The following is a 20967-nucleotide window of genomic DNA, read 5'->3' as shown; positions in this document are numbered from 1 at the left end:
GAGCCAAACCGCGAGTGCCCTGTGGTTCTTTCCGTGTCGGCGCTTCCAGGGGCCGGGCCGGGCCGGGGAGGTGGCTGTGGGCCGGGCTGGAGAGTCGGGGACCGGCCGGCCCGGGGAACAGAGAGAGGAGCCCGGTGACGGGAAGGGAGCTGGTGCTTTTAATGGATTGCTCTCTGGTCCCACAGCCCACGGGCCCCCTCCGGCTCCTTCCCGGGGGGGCTGATGAGCTGCAGCTGCTCGTTGGAGGCCTTCATCTTGTTCCAGTCCTTGCGGTAGCCCTTCAAGGACATCTGCGGGGGGAACGGGAGAGGGGAGAGGTCACTCTGGAGATGCGGGCTGTGACCGGGCAGAGCACGGCCTGGAGGGTGGCCCCGGGGCCCACAGGGCGGGGCGGGGCGACCCAGGGGCCCGCGGGAGGGTCGTCCGAAGCGGCGGTCGCCAATCTCTCGGACCTCACGGAGCACCAGTGAGCTCTCCCTCTTCCCCTCCCCCCTCCCCCCTCCCCCCTCCCCCTTCCCCCCTCCCCCCTCCCCCCTCCCCTCTCCCCTCTCCCCTCTCCCTTCTCCCCTTTCCGAGGGCCACCCATTGGCAACCGCTGCTCTACAGAGCTTGTTTCTGGTGGGCAAAGAAGCTGCAGGTTCCCATGGGACCCTCTGCTACTTCTCAGCTTCAGGTCTGGTGGGCCCGGGGCTGGACCCCAGTTTACTTCCTGCGGTGGGAAGTGGGGCCGGGGGGGAGGGGGTGTGTGTGAAAGCGCTGCTGTCCTCTATGTCTTTTATTTATTTAATTAATTTATTTATTTATTTAATATATTTTATTGATTTTTTAGAGAGAGGAAGAGAGAGGGATAGAGAGTCAGAAACATCGATGAGAGAGAATCATCGATCAGCTGCCTCTTGCACACCCCGTACTGGGGATGTGCCCGCAACTAAGTACATGCCCTTGACCGGAATCGAACCCGGGACCTTTCAGTTCACAGGCCGATGGTCTATCTATCCACTGAGCCAAACCGGTTTCGGCCCTCTATGTCTTTTAGAAAATGGTTTGTTTGTTTTTCCCCATCAAGTTTTTATTGATTTCAGAGAGGAAGGGAGAGGGAGAGAGAGAGAGACATCGAGGACGAGAGAATCAGGGAGCGGCTGCCTCCTGCACGCTCCCTGAGGGAGCCCAGCCTGACCCCGGCCAGGCTGCAGACTGAGCGTCATCGAGGAACCAGAAGGTCCAGGCTCGATTCCCACCCCTGGGTTTCGTGCTCGATGCCCAGTAGGGGGCGTGCAGGAGGCAGCCGATCAAGGATTCTCTCATTATTGATGTTTCTCTCTCTCCCTCTGTCTTCCTCTCTGAAATCAATAAAATAATAAAAATTATTATTTTTTTTAAAATGAAGTCATCCTTTGTTTCAATATAAGGCTCAAAAAGCTGTGGAGACTCCTCTCAGATGTTACGTGTCCAAGCATCATTAGCTCAAAAACTAAGTCGCAGCCGAAACCGGTTTGGCTCAATGGATAGAGGGAGAACTCACTGGTGCTCCATGAGGTCTGAGAGATTGGCGACCGCCGCTTCAGACGACCCTCCCACGGGCCCCTGGGTCGCCACGCCACGCCCCGGGGGCACCGGGGCCACCCTCCAGGGCTCTGCTCAGCCCGGTCGCAGCCCACACTGAAGGGTTCCGGGTTGGATTCCTGTCAAGGGCATGTACCTTGGTTGCGGGCATATCCCCAGTAGGGGGTGTGCAAGAGGCAGCTGATGGATGACTCTCTCTCATCGATGTTTCTATCTCTCTCCCTTCCTCTCTGTACAAAATCAGTAAAATATATTCAAACAAACAAAGTCGCAGACAAAAAACGAGGAGGGCAAGGAAGCCTGCCCACCCGGGGCCTCCCCGGGGCGTGGGGGGGGGGGGACTCCACCTCGGCGATCTCCACTTTGCGCTCCCACACGCGGATGGTCTTCTCCAGCTCCCCGTTGAAGATCTTCTCCCGGACGTACATCATCACGGGCGGCGCCCGGAACTCGGCCATCTGCTTCCGCAGCCTCTTGTTCACGGCCTCGGCCCTGGCCCGGTCCTGGGGGGAAGGACGGAGTCACCGGCTCCCTGCCGCCCCCGTCCCCGGGGACTAGCTGGCCCCCCTCTCTCCCCGGCTGCAGCTATTGTAGTTCTGAAAAAAATGTTCACATTTTCTTTCTTTTTTTTTTTTTAAATATATTTTATTGATTTTGTACAGAGAGGAAGGGAGAGAGATAGAGAGTTAGAAACATCGATGAGAGAGAGTCATCGATCAGCTGCCGCTTGCACACCCCCCCACTGGGGATGTGCCCACAACCAAGGTACATGCCCTTGACCGGAATCGAACCTGGGTCCCTTCAGTCCCCAAGCCGACGCTCTATCCATTGAGCCAAACCGGTTTCGGCAATGTTCACATTTTCAAAGGAGTGTGTGTGTCTGTGGTGGTGGTGGTCGGGGGGGGGGGGGGGGGGGAGGTGTCACAAAACACAGAGCGTGCTGAATCACAATGTGGGTGCTGCCACATCTTCTCAGTGACCGCAGGGCCCGGAGAGAGCCCAGGACGGAGGTCAGGTCTGCCGTCCACGCAGCCACTGTGCTGGGTGAGGGTCAGGTGCCTGACGGGCTCCCTCTCCTTCCCACGGGCACTGCCTCTGGGTGTCAGTGTGCTCGATTCCATATCAGTTACATCCGTGGTCGGCAAACGGCGGCTCACCAGCCACCTGTGGCTCTTTGGCCCCTTGAGTGTGGCTCTTCCACAAAACACCACGGCCTGGGCGAGTCTAGGTTGAAGAAGTGGCGTTAGAAGAAGTCTAAGTTTAAAAAACGTGGCTCTCCAAAGGAATGTCCATCATTGTCCTTTTCATATTTGGCTCTGATGACTAAATGAGTTTGCCGACCACTGAGTTACATCATTGCAAGCATGTTATATTTTTTTGCAAGGTTGTACATGCAACACTTTCAATGTCTTACTTTATGGGGCATTGAAGGAATTCTTGAGGATTGTTTGGACTCTACACAATGTCTACCTTGTGAGCTGACTCTAGACCCTAAGCCAGCAGCGGAAGGCCGCGCTGTTAGACTGCAAACCTCCAGGTACCACTTTCTCCTTTGACAGCCCAGGGATAGTTTTATTTTTTTTATGGTGTCACCTTTTCTAGACAAAACTCAAGGTGGCTTGTCCTGGCTGGTGTGGCTCAGTGGTTGGAGCGTCAGCCTGAGGACCGAAGGGTCGACACAGGTTCGATTCCCGGTCAAGGGCGTGTACCTCTGTTGCAGGTTCCCCAGGCCTGGTAGGGGCAGGCGCGTGGGAAGCAACCGATCGATGTGTGTATGTCTCTCTCATCAGTGTTTCTATCTCTCTCTCTCCCTTCTACTCTCTCTAGAAGTCAATGGAAAACATATCCTCCAGTGAGGATTAAGAATAAAAAAAATCTAGGTGGCTTGGGTTTTTAAAAAATATATATGTTTTGCCGAAACCGGTTTGGCTCAGTGGTAGAGCGTCAGTCTGCGGACTGAAAGGTCCCGGGTTCGATTCTGGTCAAGGGCATGTGCGGGCACATCCCCGGTGGGGGGTGTGCAAGAGACATCTGGTCGATGTTTCTCTCTCATCGCCGTTTCTAGCTATCTCCCTTCCTCTCTGTAAAAAATCAATAAAAAAAAAAAAAATATATTGGGTCGGCAGCTAAGTAATTGCGGGTTTCACACATATATGGCTTCAGTTGAATTTTTAGGTTTGCAGACGTAGTACAAATGTAAAACACATTTTGTTATTTGATAGTTGGCTATTCAGCTGTTAATCAGTAAAAAAAGTTTTTTGATCTGTTTTGTAGTTTTCGTTTGGTGTTCGTTGAAAAATGGAAAATCAAAAGGAACATTTTCGTCATATTTTGCTTTTTTATTTCCGCAAAGGCAAAAACGCATCACAAGCTCATAAAAAGTTATGTGCTGTTTATGGTGACAAAGCCTTAAAAGAATGGCAGTGTCAAAATTGGTTTGCCAAATTTCGTTCTGGTGATTTTTCACTCAAAGATGAAAAACGCTCTGGTCGTCCAGTTGAAGTTGATGACGCCCTAATCAAAGCAATAATCAATTCGGACTGTCACAGTACAACACGTGAGATTGCAGAGAAGCTTCATGTATCACATACATGCATTGAAAATCACTTAAAACAACTTGGCTATGTTCAAAAACTCGATACATGGGTTCCTCACGAACTGAAAGAATCACAGTTAACGCAACGCATTAGCAGCTGCGATTTGCTAAAGAAACGTAATGAAAATGATCCATTTTTAAAACGACTGATAACTGGCGATGAAAAATGGGTTGTTTACAACAATATCAAGTGGAAAAGATCGTGGAGCAGGCCAGGTGAACCAACTCAAACAACATCAAAAGCTGATATTCATCAAAAGAAGGTTTTGTTATCAGTTTGGTGGGATTACAAAGGAATTGTCTACTTTGAACTCTTACCACTCAACCGAATGATCAATTCTGATGTCTACATTGAACAACTAACGAAATTAAACAATGCAGTTGAAGAAAAGCGGCCCGAATTGACAAATTGAAAAGGTGTTGTATTCCATCATGACAATGCAAGGCCACATACATCTTTGGTCACTCGGCAAAAATTAATGGAGCTTGGTTGGGATGTTTTGCCACATCCACCATATAGTCCTGACCTTGCACCATCTGATTACTTTTTGTTTCGATCTTTACAAAACTCCTTGAATGGTAAAAATTTCAATAATGATGATGATGTCAAATCGTACCTGATTCAGTTTTTTGCTAATAAAAACCAGAAGTTTTTTGAACGTGGGATTATGATGCTGCCTGAAAGATGGCAAAAGGTCATTGATCAAAATGGGCAATACATTACAGAATAAAGTTATTTAGTTCCATGAAAAAATTGTCTTTGATTTTCTTTTAAAAATCCGCAATTACTTAGTTGCCGACCCAATATATATATATATATATATATATATATAATATATACACATACAGTTATGTGTGTGTGTATTTAAATATATATATATATATTTTATTGATTTTTTTACAGAGAGGAAGGAAGAGAGATAGAGAGATAGAAAGGCGATGAGAGAGAAACATCGACCAGCTGTCTCTTGCACACCCCCCACCGGGGATGTGCCCACAACCAAGGTACATAGTTTTGACCGGGATCAAACCTGGGACCCTTCAGTCCGCAGGCCGACGCTCTGCCCACTGAGCCAAACCGGTCAGGGCTGGGTGGCTTGGATCCTGGTGGACGATGACTCAGGCCCTTGCAAACACCAGACGTGGCACACTGATCCCGCTCTTACCCCTTCTACTTGCAGGGTTTCTCTCTCAATTTTTTCAAGCAACTCGTGTCTCTGCTGGATCTCCTTTACCAGGTTGATGGACATCTCTATGGCTCGTTGCAGCCTGGTCTGAAAGAGAGCAGCACGGCCCGCCCTGAGCAAAGCCGACCCCGGGGAGCTCCACCGAGGACAGGCGGCTCTTTGTGAGCCGGCGGGAAGCAGGGCCCTGGGACCGTGCCCTGCCCTTCCCACACGCCCAGGTTTTCAGCATCCTGGTGTCTGGGTGGCGGGGAGGAGAGAGCCTGGGCGTCTTATCCTCACCTGCAGGGGGCGAGCTGCTGAGACCCAACTTACAAGTGTCCCGTCCGACCACACTGACCACCAGGGGGCAGACGCTCAGCGCAGGAGCTGCCGAGCTGCAGTGACTTGGCAGCGGAGGTTCTGGGGTGACACACCGGAAACCAGAGAGGAGGGAGCCCAGGGTGGGGGGCCTGGCCATTCCACCTTTGGCTGTGGGTTAGGTGGTTGCTGGGGCCCTGTCAGCCCTGAATCTGGTTTCCTGCACACTAGCATTTGCGTTCCACACCCTGTGCCGATCGCAACTTTGCAGAGGGATGTCCAAGTGCTGGTTTGGGCCCGATCCCTGCAGTCCAGGCAGAGGGACCCCACCTGCTGGAGGGACCTCGGTCACTCTGTAGAGGCCCTTCGAGCCACGGTGCCGTGTGCCCTTGGTGCTGGGGGTACAGCACGGACCGGCCGGAGCCCCGAGGCACACAGACCCACCTCCAGGACGTGAAGTCCTCACCACACACAGCTTGCCTGCCTGCTGGGAGGTAAGCTCAGGGCCTCGGAGGGAGGGGGCCAGCTTCTCCCTCCGCCCCTCGCTGTGCCCACTGCAGAGCTCCTGGGAGGGGCTCCGTCATCTGCTGCCTATCATCTGTCACCAGGAAAGTGGGCCCTGGGGTTCGGACTGACACGGCTCCTGTTCCGGCCACCGCAGCCCTTGTCCCTGCTGCCCGGGTTCCGAGATGCCAACCACCCAAGCTGTGTGTTTAGACACGTCCCCACGGGCGGCCAGGGTCATCTTATAAACCAGAAGTTCTGCTCCAGAGCCCTGGCCTTTCCCCAGGAGATCAGACAGGCCCTGTGCTGTGCAGCTGGGCGGGAGCAGGATAAGATCGAGGGCCGGCGTGATGACGTGATGTGAGCTGGAGCAGGGCCTGGGAGTCCAGAGAAGGGCTCCTGCTCCAAACAGCAGGGATCAGATAAGCTAACTATGGACGAGATAAGGTCCAAGCCACGGTTACGACACCGTCCTGGGTGACCGAGTTTGAGAATGCTGGCACCGTGCTGCCTACACACCTGGGGGCCGGGGGAAGACGCGTGTTCAGGTGGTTCAGGCGCTGGGCCGGGAGTCGCAGCGGGCCGCAGACTTGCTGTCTGAACCTGGCAATTACCCTGCCTCTCTGGGCCTCTGGTTTTTCATCCGAGAAAGGAAAATCCTGGACGAGCATCAGCCTAGTCTGAACACATTCCAACACTGAGTGGCCAGGTTATTATGATCTCTAAAAGCCTAATAATATATATATATATATATATATATATATATATATATATATATATATATATATATATATTATGAGGCCTGTTGCAAGAATTCATGCATGGCTGGGGTCTGGCCAGCCTGGCCAAGGGGAGGCGATATGGGTGGTTGGCCGGCCTGCCTGCTGATCGAACTCCTGGTCGAAGGGACAATTTGCATATTAGCCTTTTATTATATAGAATACACACTTTGTGGCCAGATTATAATGCGTTCAGAGCTCATAATAATCTGGCCACTCGGTGTATATTTTTACTGATTTCAGAAAGGAAGGGAGAGAGACATAGAAACATCAATGATGAGAGAGCATCATTGATCGGCTGCCTCCTGCACCCACCCACCCCCACTGGGGATCGAGTCCACAACCCAGGCATGTGCCCTGGCCAGGGATCCAACTGCGACCTCCTGATTCATAGGTCGACACTCAACCACTGAGTTACGCTGGCCGGGCCCAATTCACATACGTGTGGGCCACATGATGCCCGTATGTGAGCTACCGGCACCCGTAGCCACAGCTACTACCTGGGCCCAGACAGACAGTAAATATTTTAAGTTTTGCAGCCCCAGAGGCAACACTGAGGATGCTATATAGTTACTTATATGAACAAGAGGGGGGGGGGAAACAATTCTCCACAAATGTTTTATTGATAAGACTTCCAGTGTCGGAATGAAGTGCAATCATTTGGACTGCAGGTCCACTAAGGGGAAGAATGGCGTCACTGGGGGAGAAACTGGTTTTGCCTCATTGGGTTCCAAAGGCGGTGTTCTCTACCAAACAGACTGCACATGTTCCGTGACAGCCATTCCTGGCTCAGAGGTTCATGGGCCGGGCCCAAGGGCCCACGGTTGGCTGACCGCCACCTTGGCTGGCTGCTAGCGGGGTGACCCCAGCCCAGCCTGCTGGGGACAGGCCTAGCTCACGCCTATGGCCCTGCTTAGTTATTAATAGCGCCTCCTTTTCTTCGAAAAGGGTTCGGTGTGGGTGAGGACTTACTTAGCAGCGTTCTGATTTATAGCTAAGATGGTTTTCCTTCGCAGGGTTTATAAGCAGGGAATGCTTTTTATTTATTTTTTTAATATATTTTATTGATTTTGTACAGAGAGGAAGGGAGAGAGATAGAGTTAGAAACATCGATGAGAGAGAGTCATTGATCAGCTGCCTCTTGCACACCCCCTACTGGGGATATGCCCGCAACCAAGGTACATGCCCTTGACCGGAATCAAACCCGGGACCTTTCAGTCCCCAAGCCGACGCTCTATCCATTGAGCCAAACCGGTTTCGGCAGCAGGGAATGCTTTTTATATGCCTAAGCAAAACAGGGCCCTCAGTGTGGTTAGCTCTCAGAACGCACTGTGCATAAAATCATCTGGGGCGTTAAAAAAATAAAATAAATAAAGATGCATGGCCCTCGCCCCCTAATTCAATTGGTCGGGGTGAGACTAGGGTGTCCTTATATCTTTTTTAAAAAGTAGAAGCGCCCGGCTGGTGTGGCTCAGTGGTTGAGCGTTGACCTATGAACCAGGAGGTCATGGTTCAAATTCTCTGTCAGGGCACTTGCTCAGGTTGGGGGCTGTATCCCCGGTGTGGGGCGTGCAGGAGGCAGCCGATCACTGATGCTCTCTCATCATTGACGTTTCCATCCCTCTTTCCCTCTCCCTTCCTCTCTCTCAAATCAATAAAAAAAAAACCTTTTTTTTTTTTTTTTAAAGTAGAAGCTCCTGGGGTGGTCGAATGCACAGCCAGGGCTGTGAGAACATCGGGGTGCTGCAGGAGAAGCCGGGGAGCAGCGGGAGGCCCATAGGAAGCGGCCGTGGAGCCCGGGGCCGCCGCCCTGTGGCAGGGGCCTGGGCACCGGGGTGGACCTACTTTGTACGAGTTGAGGATCTGCAGGGTGGTCCCGGACGCCATCTTCAGCCGGATCAGCTCCTGGTTCCTGGCCTCGATCGTCTCCAGGAACTGGGCGTTCTCGATCTTCAGCTGCTGGAAATCCACGTCGTGGAGGGCCTCGCCCACCTCTTCCTTCTGCGGGCCGGAGGAGAGGGCGGAGGGACCTGAGGGAGGGACTTCCGAGCGTGTGGCCCACACCCCGCGACTCCGGGGGAGATTCTGGAAGCCGGGCATCTTCCGGTCATTCATGGTCATTCATCCAACACAGCCTGCGGGTCTGCGTGGGGCCGGGCGGGGCACCGGGCCCTGGGGGCAGAGATCTGAGTGTATTGGGCCACCCCCTGGCCTCACAGTGCATTCTGGGTGAGGGTTCACGGACAGGTGCGGTGTGGAGGCCCAGGGCTCCGGGTCCGGCTACGAAGGCCAGACTCGGGCGAGATAGATCATGTGAACTATTCTTTTTTTTTTTTTTTTTAATATATCTTATTGATTTTGTACAGAGAGGAAGGGAGAGAGATAGAGAGTTAGAAACATCGATGAGAGAGTCATCGATCAGCTGCCTCTTGCACACCCCCTACTGGGGATATGCCGGCAACCAAGGTACATGCCCTTGACCAGAATCGAACCCGGGACCCTTTAGTCCCCAAGCCGACGCTCTATCCATTGAGCCAAACCGGTTTCGGCATGTGAACTATTCTTCACGTGATCCTTTCCTGGGGGGGGGGGGGGGGCGGGGACACTGCAGAAATGTTGGGGATTGACGGAGAGGAGCTTGCGTGTGTCCTCAGTCACTCTGTGCCGTCCCAGACCCCAAGTCCATCAAGCACTGGTCCCCGGACGTGTTAATTCTGCTGCCCGATGCTGTGTCCCTGTCCGGGGCCACCTCTGACCTGCGTGCCATCGGTGCCCGGGTTCAAGCTAACAATGAGCCCACGGGGCGAGGAGAGGACGCAGCCCTGTCATCACGCCCCGGGGACCCTCTGCACGTCCGCCTTCCTGCCGTTAGGTCAGCCGCCCCAGGACTCACCAAGGAACACGACCACCGTGCCACCCGGGCCACATCCCCCAAAAGCAGCCACAGGTACGACGCTGGCCAAGACCGGTGTGGCTCAGTGGATAGAGCGTCGGCCTGCGGACTGAAGGGTCCCGGGTTCGATTCCAGTCAAGGGCGTGTACCTTGGTTGCGGGCACATCCCCAGTAGGGGGTGTGCAAGAGGCAGCTAATCGATGTCTCTCGCTCATCGATGTTTCTAGGTTTCTATCCCTCTCTCTTCCTCTCTGTAAAAACTCAATAAAATATATTTTTTAAAAAACAAACAAGTACGACGCTGGGCCTTTTAGATTCAAGCCAACTCTGTCTACAGAGTTCCCAGCTGTATTAGTTCCCCGTGGCTGCTGTAACAAGTAACCACAGACTCAGCGGCCTATCCAACAACACAAATCCACCACCTCGCAGCTCAGGAGGTCAGAGCCCGAGACAGTTCTCTGGGCCGGAATCAAGGTGTGGGCAGGGCCTCATTCCTTCCGGAGGCCCCTGGGGAGACTGCTCCCTCGCTGTTGCCAGCTGCTAGAGGGACCTGCCTGCCTGCCTCCCTCTGCCTTCAGAGCTCTGTCTTAGAGCATCGTCCTGATATGCCATGGTTGTGGGGATTGAGCCCCGGTCAGGGCACATACACAAATCAAGCAATGAATGCAAAAATAAGTGGACCAACAAACTGACCCCCCCCCTCTTTCCCCCTTCCTCTCTCTAAAAATCAATAATTTTTTTTTTTCCCTCTTTAAAATACCTCAGCCCGGCTTACTTGGCTCCGTGGTTGAGCAATGACCTATGAACCAAGAGGTCACCGGTTCAATTCCCGGTCAAGGGCACATGCTTGGGTTGCAGGCTCAATCCCCAGTGGGGGGCGTGCAGGAGGCAGCCGATCCATGATTCCCACACCATTGATGTTTCTCTCATTCTCCCTCTTCTTTCCTCTCTGAAGTCAGTAAAATAAAATTTAAAAAAATTCAAAAAGCACATCACTCTGACCTCTGCTTCTGTTATCACATCTTCTCTCCTCCTCACTCGGACGCATGTGATTGCATGGAACCTTCTCAGATAATCCAAGATTATCTCTCCATCTCGAGATCCTCGACTTCCATCACATCTGCCAATTCCGGGAATTAGGACACAAACCACAGCCACTGAAAGAGCAGAAGCAGCCACGTACCTGCCTCAGCTGTAACAGCAGCTTTTTCCTCATGACTTTGAGAGAAACGTTTTTCAAGCGTAATTTGTCCTTTATATTATCCTGGAAAATAAAAGCGAATTTTAACCCACATCTCTTCCTCTTCCCTCTCGGTAAGTCTGAGGCTACACATCAAACCTTGAGCCCTAACAATCAGTCACTTATTTTAAGGTCCTGGGACATCTACGAAAGCTGGTGTTGCTATAGCATTTCCTTCATCACCGAGAAGGAGAGGTTTCTTGGTCTTTAATTCCCGGTCAGGGCACATACCCGGGTTCTGGGTTCGATCCCTGGTTGGGGCACATACAGGAGGCAACCAATCAATGTTTCTCGCTCACATCAATGTTTCTCCCTCCCTTCCTCTCTCTCTAACTTCAGTGCATGTCCTCGGGTGGTGATGGAAGGAAGGAAGAGGGGGAGGGAGGGAGAGAGGGAGGGAGGGAGGGAGGAAACATATCAGATCTTGAAACAAATAGCAACGGTAAAAATAAGTCATCCATCTGAGAAACTATTGATATTCGCCCTGCCTGATGGATGCAGCCTGTGTAAATCTGCATTATAAAACACACACATCGCTGGAACCGGTTTGGCTCAGTGGATAGAGCATCAGCCTGCGGACTAAAAGGTCCTGGGTTCGATTCCAGTCAAGGGCATGTACCTTTGGTTGCGAGCACATCCCCAGTAGGGCGTGTGCAGGAGGCAGCTGATGGATGTTTCTCTCTCATCGATGTTTCTAATTCTCTATCCCTCTCTTCTTCTCTGTAAAAAAAATAAAATAAAATCAATAAAATATATTTAGATAAAAACAACAACAACACACTGCAACAAAGCAATGCAAGGGGAGATGGACTCAAAAAACCCTCACATGGCCGAAACCGGTTTGGCTCAGTGGATAGAGCATCAGCCCGCAGACTGAAGGGTCCTAGGTTCGACTCCGGTCAGGGGCATGTACCTTGGTTGCGGGCACATCCCCAGTGGGGGGTGTGCAAGAGGCAGCTGATCGATGGTTCTCTCTCATCGATGTTTCAAACTCTCTATCCATCTCTCTTCCTCTCTGTAAAAAATCAATAAAATATATTTAAAAAAAGAAAGAAAAAGGACATAATATTAAAAAAAAACAAAAAAAACCCCTCACATGTAGCAGCGCTGATGGGGGACCACGTGCAGGGGGGCTGCCCCCGCCCCTCCTCTTCACGTCCTCATTCAATGACTCTCTTCTCCCTTTCGGAGCGCCAGGCACCTCCCACCCACTCACCCGCCGGCGGTTCGCGTCCTCGATGTACTTCAGCATTTTCTGAGTGGCCAGAATGCTCCCTTTCTTCTTGGATATGGTTTTCAGAATATCCTTTTCAAACTCTTGCATTGCTTTCTGGACTTCATCCATCCGAATCTCAGCTTCCTCAATGATGGCCTGGGGGAAGGGGGGGGGGGGTCAGCACAGAGAGAGGACAGAGTTTGCAAAAGTTCCCAAGGAGTCTCCCTCTGAGGAAACCACCTCCGCAGGCCTCTTTGTGCCCGATATACTGAGTTCCTTTAGTCTTAGAACGATTCCCTGAAGAGGCAGATGTGACTGCGTGAATGCTATTATCCGTATTTTCCGGTGTATAAGACGACCCCTTAATTTTACAGTTAAAACATAGGTTTAGGCCTATATTCGCTGTATAAGACTACCCCCCACTTCAAAGAAAAGACTTACTTTCCCGTCAAGACCTGCAGGTAATTTTTGTGCAATTTTGGTCTTTTGCCCCCGATTTTCGGTTGACTTTTTCTCGTTTCAAAAGCCGTCTTATACGCCGGAAAATACGGTATGTAAAAGCATGCCTCAAAAAGTGAATAGGGCTGAATCCGGTTTGGCTCAGTGGATAGAGCGTCGGCCTGTGGACTGAAAGGTCCCCAGTTCGATTCCAGTCAAGGGCATATACCTTGGTTGTGGGCACATCCCCAGTGGGGGGGGGGGGTGCTGGAGGCAGCTGATCAATGTTTCTCTCTCATCGATGTTTCTAACTCTCTATCCTTCTCCCTTTCTCTCTGTAAAAATTCAATAAAAAAAATATATTTTTTAAAAAGTGAATAGGCCAAAACCGGTTTGGCTCAGTGGTAGAGCGTCGGTCTGCTGACTGAAGGGTCCCGGGTTCGATTCCGGTCAAGGGCATGTACCTTGGTTGTGGGTACATCCCCAGTGGGAGATGTGCAGGAGGCAGCTGGTCGATGTTTCTCTCTCATCGATGTTTCTAGCTCTCTATCTCTCTCCCTTCCTCTCTGTAAAAAAATCAATAAAATATATTAAATAAATAAATAAATAAATAAAAATAAAAATGTGAATAGGAAACATAATAAGGCGGCAAACAACAACAGAGCCTTTGTAGATACATATTTTCATATCTATAAAATATATATCTATAATCTTCTCTGGAGGGAAACTGGCCTTGTTGGTCTCCAACAAGACACGGCCCACAGTCATGCATGTTGCATAAGGAAGGGAGACTTAGGGATTTTTCAACCAACTCACTGACTTAAACCTCAACCCCCTTGTATTATTAAGAAATGAGTATAGCCGAAACTGGTTTGGCTCAGTGGATAGAGCGTTGGCCTGCGGACTGAAGAGTCCCGGGTTCGATTCCGGTCAAGGCCATGTACCTTGGTTGCGGGCTCATCCCCTGTGGGGTGGGTGCAGGAGGCAGCTGGTTGATGTTTCTCTCTCATCGAGGTTTCTAGCTCTCTATTCCTCTCCCTTCCTCTCTGTAATAAAAACAATAAAATATATATTTTTTTAAAAAAGAAATGAGTGTACATTTTTAAGGGTATTTGTGACTATTATGGTTATGGTTGTTTATTTTATTTTTTTAAATATATTTTATTGATTTTTTTTTTTTTTTTTTTTTTTTTTTTACAGAGAGGAATAGAGAGGGATAAAGAGTTAGAAACATCGATGAGAAACACTGATCAGCTGCCTCCTACACGCCCCCTACTGGGGATGTGCCCACAACCAAGGTACGTGCCCTTGACCGGAATTGAACCTGGGACCCTTCAGTCTTCAGGCCGACACTATCCACTGAGCCAAACCAGTTAGGTCAGTAAAAGCATTTTTACAAAATAAAATAAAATTAACCTAATCCATCATGTCCATAGAGACAAAAAAAAAAAAAAAAAGTTGGGCCTCAATTTGTCTCAATCTACTTGTATTTCTCTCAAAGCACAAACACTCACTTGAACGTCCCATAGGTCCTTCCTGTAAGACGGACGGACGGACGGACGGACAGATGGACGGACCCAGGTGGGCCCCGCCCCCCCCACAGGGAGGAAGGGTTACCTCGTGATGCTGCAGGTCCCGCTCGGCGTTGGCCCGCAGGTGCCTGATCTCCTCCTTGGTGTCTTCCAGCTCCTTCCGCACGAGGTCGCACTTCTGGTCCACGCTGAGGGTGGTCAGCCGGTCGGTGCCCGAGCGGGACTTGGACTTCCGCCTGCTCCGCAGCTACACCCCCAGGAAGACAAAGCCTCTGTCAGGAAGGGACTGGCCACAGGGCAGCTTCGGGCGGGCATCGACGTGACCTCTCAGACCGGCCAGAGAGAACAAACTCAAAGCGAGAGGGTTTCTGGCTATTAGGCCGGAGGGGACCCCTATGTCCCCAGCCAACCCGAGGCCTAAGCTTGACCATGAACTGAAAATAAATCAGGGCGAGTGCCTCCGGGATCGAGAGACGGTGAACCTGCCCTGGACTGATATTCAGGTCTGTGCCAGGGGGAGCCCGGAGCTCAGAGCTTCCTAAGCTGAACACAGAAGAGAAATTGGATTGGGGGGAGGGGGGCGCCACAGCAGTCAGCAAAAACACACAGAGGGACAAAAATGTTGGATCTCCTATGCATTTGAGCCACAGTTCACATGCAGGTGGCCCAGGAAATAGGTGGACCTCAAGATGGGATTGTTTGGCTCTCAAAGGATAGGCTTACACACAATTTTTAATTAAAAAAAAAAATTAAATAGCCCAGCCAACATGGCTCAGTGGTTGAGCATTGACTCACGAACCAGGAGGTCACGGTTCAATCCCCAGTCAAGGGTGCATGCCTGGGTGTGCAGGAGGCAGATGATCAGTGATGCTCTCTCATCATTAATGTGTTCTTCTCTCTCTCCCTTTCTCTCTTAAATCAATTATATATATATATATATATATATATATATATATATATACAAAATAATTACCCACACTTGAAAAATCAGGAAACTACCAAAATAATTCAGATTTCCAGCTTCTCAGGAAAAGTCAGCTACTCTTGACAACCCCAGGCCACCTGGCTGGGCCTCGCAGACGAGGAAGGAACCTTCCAGAACCCACACAGGCCCACCTCACCTCTTTCAGTGCCTGGCAGGGCCTTGTAAACATTTTGAATCTCCCAACTTGAGGGAACTATTTCAAACAAAATAAGATGTTCTGAGAGCCCCAACTGGTTTGGCTCATGAATAGAGCGTCGGCCTGTGGACTGAAGGGTCCCAGGTTCGATTCCAGTCAAGGGCATGTACCTTGGTTGCGGGCACATCCCCAGTGGGAGGTGTGCAGGAGGCAGCTGATCCATGTTTCTCTCTCATGGATGTTTCTTTTATTTTTTCTTTTTTCAAATATATTTTTATTGATTTTTTACAGAGAGGAAGAGAGAGTTAGAAACATCGATGAGAGAGAAACATCCATCAGTCACCTCCTGCACACCCACTTCTGGAGATGTGCCCGTAACCAACATACATGCAATTGACCGGAATCGAACCTAGGACCTTTCAGTCCACAGGCTGACGCTCTATCCACTGAGCCAAACTGGTTTTGCCTCTCTCGTGGATATTTCTAACTCTCTATCCCTCTCCCTTTCTCTCTATAAAAATCAATAAAATATATATTTTAAAAAAAAGATTTTGGGGGAAAAAACGATTCTGGGAGAGTCAATCCACTATTAATTAAACCTGATTCTCTTCACACTGACTTGACAGAGAAACCCTGAGAAGGAAGAAAGAATCAAAGAACAGGAACAAAGTCCTATGTCACTTGGCCAAAGGCAGGTGCGCTAATACCGCTCACATCGAAGGGGACAAACTGAACAAAACAACTCTTCAGCTGTGTACCTGTGCGAACTCCGATCCTGACATTTTAATTTCAGACAACCGCAGCATTCGCTGTTCCTTGGATTCCAGTTTATTTAAATATTTCTGAAACATCTCTGTCTCAGTTTTGAGAGCAGAGTTTCCATAGCTGCAAGACAGAGTGCACCTGAGTGAGTTCTGTTAGTAGGTAGGTCAACACCAAATAAATAGTATTTAACACTTACCTTCTACAAGATACTTAACCTCGTAGTGCCTCCGTTTCCTCACCTGTAAAATGGGAATAAGAACAGAACCTACCTCTTAGGTTGCAGTAAGGAAGGTAAAGCCAATTGAATGTAAAGCATACATGCTTGGCACATAATAAGGCCTATTTATGCAGTTGATATGTTTTTTTTAACACGTCTAAGGAACCACAGAATTCAAATCAATCATATTACGTTGAAGATTGTGGCAGAGATGAAGCTACAAGTGTCATCTCCAAGCATCTTCTATCCCATTTGTGAAATTCCTTCTGAATTCATTCATTCTGGAAGTCACGTTCCAGAATCTTTAGATGTTTCCTTTGATTTTAATTTTTCAGGTTTTTTTTTTTTTTTTTTTTTCCTTTCCAGCAACCAACAGATGAAATAACCACTGGAAATGCATCATAAATGATGGAGAAGCTTTAAACAACTAGAGAGGACAAACCTGGTTTATCCTGTATAAGCCAGGAATATGACTCTTTGCTTCTTCACTTCATAGATACATATACATGTAGCATACATACATATAACACACGTGTATGCCCATGTTTACATCAGAGAGAGAACAGCTTTGACATTTTCCTATGTTATTGAGTTCATTTCTGTTTGGCTGAATTTTAAGATTAGTGGAAACGGCTCAATGAAAACCCAATAAATCAAAGTGTCTTTCTTTTTTAGACTACTATGTCACATTCCCACTGCAGGGTGGACAAATCCCAGCGTGACCACGGACCAGCTGCGTGGCCTTTGGAAAGTGGCTTAACCTCTGTCTTTGCTTCCTCACCCACCTCGGGAGTTACCGCACCATTATTCTATAAGGTCATATATGCAAATTACTTGGCACAGAATAGGCACTGAAAAAATAAGAGCTATTAGTGCCTCAGCAGGTTTGGCTCGGTGGAGAGAGTCCCTGCCTGGGGGCTGAAGGGTCAAGGGCACATGCCCGGGTTGCAGGCTCCATTCTCAGTAGGGGGCCTGCAGGAGGCAGCCTATCAATGATTCTCTCTCATCATTGATGCCTCTCCCTCTCTGAAATCAACAAAAAATATATTAATAAAAAAATAAAAAGAGCCAAAACCAGTTTGGCTCAGTGGATAGAACATCATCCTGCGGACTGAAAGGTCCTGGGTTTGATTCCTGTCAAGGGCATGTACCTTGGTTGCGGGCACATCCCCAGTGGGGGGTGTGCAGGAGGCAGCTGATCGATGATTCTCTCTCATCGATGTTTCTAGCTCTCTATCCCTCTCTCTTCCTCTCTGTAAAAAATCAATCAAATATATTTTTAAAAAAATAATAAAAAGAGCTATTAGTAGTCATACCTCAGTGCAAACCTAAACTGGTTATAGATGCAGGGCAGAACACCTGTGTGGGCCAGACCCAGGATGTTCTGTATGCAACCAATAAGTTGTACAATTACCTCTACTGCACCGTGGAATCTTGCTATCCAGTTTACCTTTTATAGTAGGTATAAAACAGACTGCTAAAAATACAGAATACTGTTGAAATCGGTTTGGCTCAATGAATAGAGCGTCGGCCTGCGGACTGAAAGGTCCCAGGTTCGATTCAGATCAAGGGCATGTACCTTGGTTCAGGCACATCCCCAGTGGGGGGCGGTGCAAGAGGCAGCTGATTGATGATTCTCTCTCATCGATGTTTCTGACTCTCTATCCCTCTCTCTTCCTCTCTGTAAAAAAAATCAATAAAATATATATTTTTAAAAATACGGAATACAGGGCCAGTCACTCTTTGTTGTTCATCTCCATGCTTATAGGATAGATCCAGGCATAACTTGACTCAGACTAACGATATCAGCTGCCGCTTCCCTTTTATCACAGATCCCTGGCATTGGCAAGGTGCTTGGAGGCCGCCTGGTCCAGCCTGCCCCCGCCGAGCAGAGGCTGGGCTGAGCATGCATTTTGGCACCAGGCAGACCCCCAGGCTGAGGCTCTGGCTCCCCTGGCCCCGCACCCCCACACCTCCACGTGGTTCTGGCTCCATCCATGGCTTGTGAGGTCGGTGGCGGCGGGCACGCAGCACTGAGAGGCAAAGGCGAGTATTTCCCCCCGTTGTGGGGGGTCTCACTGTCTCAGCGATCCAGGCGGACCTGACCGTCCGCCGGGGTCCACGGCCACACGGGGAGGAGGGGCCGCCCCGGGAGCCAGCGGGGGAGCCCCCCCATACCTGAGCTCTTCGACCAGGCTGAACAGCTGGATGATAGGCAGATGGTTTTCCTCCCCGAACTCGCTGGCGGTCGTCTCGGTGTCATCGTCAGCCATCGCGCTCACGAAGCGGCCCTTGCCCTTGCCAACGCCAGGTGTGGCCAAGCCCGAGAGCCCGGTGCTGGCGGCTGCGCGTCGCTCCGGCTGCAGCCAGGCAGTGCGTTGCCTGGCGACGGGGACGCGGGCACGGAGGGGCGTGGCTTCCAGAGGCCCCGCCCCGCCTCCCGCCCCTCTCCACGCTGTCCTTTTTTTATTTTAGTTTTAATGTGAATTTTATTGGCATTGTTTTAGCATGAACACCCTAATTTTGAAGAAATACATACATATATATATACTAATGTATTATAAAATATATAACTTACAAAAAAATAAACATCTAAAAATCAATGTTCTAAAAAGAAATATACAGAAGAGTTCTATATTTTCCCCACATCACTTGGAATACATGGTTTTTCATTCGCTGTAGTTCCATAACTCACAGCCCAGGCACGTGAATAAGATTTAGGAGAAAAGCTTCACGCTCGGTAGAGGTCTTTGTCCTAGACCAGGCACGTAAGCGCGTTAGCTTTTACTTCTTCAACAATAATTGTTTGTTTGTTAAAAATATATTTTATTGGTTTTTTCACAGAGAGGAAGAGAGAGGGATAGAGAGTTAGAAACATCGATGAGAGAGAAACATCCATCCGCTGCCTCCTGCATGCCTCCCAATGGGGATGTGCCCGCAACCAAGGTCCATGCCCCTGACCGGCATCGAACCTGGGACCTTTCAGTCTGCAGGCCCACGCTCTATCCACTGAGCCACACCGGCTAGACCACAACAATAATTTTTAAAAACGATAATAATAGTAACGACTGGTTCTCCAGCGCTTCCTGTGCCCTTGCCACCTTGGCAGTGGCCTTGTGATAATATCCATCACTCTCTTTCTTCTCCAAACGAGGAAGCAGACACAGGAAGTGAAACCCGTTTGCCGGCGTGTTTTCCTTCCTCTACCTCCCTGGGAGGCTTCTCCTCTGCTCACCACCTGGTGCTTCTAGCACTTTCTCTTAGGTACCAGCATCCTGCATTTCTGAAAGGAAGAAAAAACAACAACACCTGGCTGATTATGAAATGAATACATATACATTTAATATACATACATTCAAGAGACCCTTAACTAGGCACCGGAGTGTCCCGAGCAGCTTGGGGACCTCCTGGAGCACACCACGCTCACCCCCAAGGAGTTTCCAGTGAAGTGATGGAAACAGTTCCTAAATCAGCTCGTCGCCACCTGAGAGCATGGGCCTCACACCGTTTCGTAGTTATCGTCTCCTCTGAGCCTCAAAAGTCTCAAGGAGTTGGTATTACTGTCTTCATCTTACAGATCAAGAAACTGAGGGATGGAGTTGGTTACCCATGGACACACAAGAATGGCATCAAGCCCTATCCGGTTTGGCTCAGTGCATAGCGCATTGGCCTGCGGACGGAAGGGTCCCAGGTTTGATTCCAGTCAAGGGCACATGCCCGGGTTGTGGGCTCCATCCCCAGTAGGGGGAGTGCAGGAGGCAGCCAATCAATGATTCTCTCTCATCGTTGATGTTTCTATCTCTCCTTCTCCCTTCCTCTCTAAAATCAATAAAATATATGTTTTAAAGATTTTTAAAGAAATACTTACCATCCATACAAATGGATGCCAGTCCCAAGAGGGCCCGGAGAGCGGAGGGGCCCTGCAGAGGTGTCAGCCATTGGGCTGCGTGATACAGCGGACCCAGCGCTGGCGGAGGTACGGGCGGTGGGAAAGATGTAGCGTGCAGCTTTAAGGAAGACCCGGGGGGAATCACGGTGCACTGCCTGCTGCTGTGGACAAAGACCATGCGGTCCACAGCAGGAAATGTCACGCCTTTTGAGAAGCAGCTCCTGGCCCGCCGGTTTGGCAGCCGTTCGTAGCAGATGACCACGTGAAAAACTGACTCAGCCCTGGCTGGTTTGGCTCAGTGGATAAAGTGTCAGCCTGCGCACAGAAGGTCCCAGGTTCGATTCCGGCCAAGGGCGCATGCCTGGGTTGCAGGCTTGATCCCCAGTGGGGGACGTGCAGGAGGCAGCCAATCAATGATTCTCTCTCATCATTGATGTTTCTATCTCTCTTTCCCTCTGTCTTACTCTCTGAAATCAATAAAGATATATATATATATATATATATATATATATATATATATATATATATTAAAAAACAACTGACTCAGCTTGCACGCTTTGAAGAAAAACACTGACAACTGCCATTGTTATTTCCTAACCTATTTATTGCCACTTAGGTAATACTGTTGCTCAATAAAAACACTCATAACAATTATTGTTTCAGACTCTATTTATTGAGTGCTGCTACCTGCGTGCCAGACGCTGTGCCGAGCACGTCCCACACCTTATCT

At 49.7% G+C, this 20967-nt stretch overlaps 1 protein-coding gene across 2 annotated transcripts; it reads right to left on the bottom strand.

Annotated features, from left to right (window-relative positions):
- Nucleotides 1–127: 127 nt before the first annotated feature.
- CFAP263 (cilia and flagella associated protein 263) lies at nt 128–18710 on the bottom strand. Of its 2 annotated transcripts, XM_084861284.1 has the most exons (9): nt 18527–18710; nt 16125–16251; nt 14331–14492; nt 12276–12431; nt 11003–11083; nt 8772–8927; nt 5326–5433; nt 1911–2066; nt 128–290 (listed from the first exon to the last, which is right to left on the bottom strand). In XM_084861284.1, exons 1-9 carry the CDS (start codon nt 18619–18621, stop codon nt 159–161), a joined length of 1173 nt encoding a protein of 390 aa, XP_084717410.1. In that variant the 5' UTR covers nt 18622–18710; the 3' UTR covers nt 128–158. The 2 variants fall into 2 exon arrangements, with proteins under 2 accessions (XP_084717410.1, XP_084717411.1); XM_084861285.1 differs by lacking the exon at nt 5326–5433.
- Between the last annotated feature and the right edge of the window lie 2257 nt (nt 18711–20967).

This window comes from Pipistrellus hanaki, assembly GCF_964339955.1.
Source record: "Pipistrellus hanaki genome assembly, chromosome: 15".
Taxonomy (NCBI): domain Eukaryota; kingdom Metazoa; phylum Chordata; class Mammalia; order Chiroptera; family Vespertilionidae; genus Pipistrellus; species Pipistrellus hanaki.
Note: the sequence above shows the minus strand (reverse complement) of the source record. Positions and strands in the feature narration are given on the sequence as shown.

Excerpts from the sequence above, each read along its gene's own strand:
- CFAP263 (XM_084861284.1), bottom strand. The coding sequence starts at position 18,621 with ATGGCTGACGATGACACCGAGACGACCGCCAGCGAGTTCGGGGAGGAA. Across the intron at positions 16,252-18,526 it reads AGCCTGGTCGAAGAGCTCAG|CTATGGAAACTCTGCTCTCA; the intron begins GTATGGGGGGGC and ends TCTGTCTTGCAG. Across the intron at positions 291-1,910 it reads GCAAAGTGGAGATCGCCGAG|ATGTCCTTGAAGGGCTACCG; the intron begins GTGGAGTCCCCC and ends TTCCCCCCGCAG.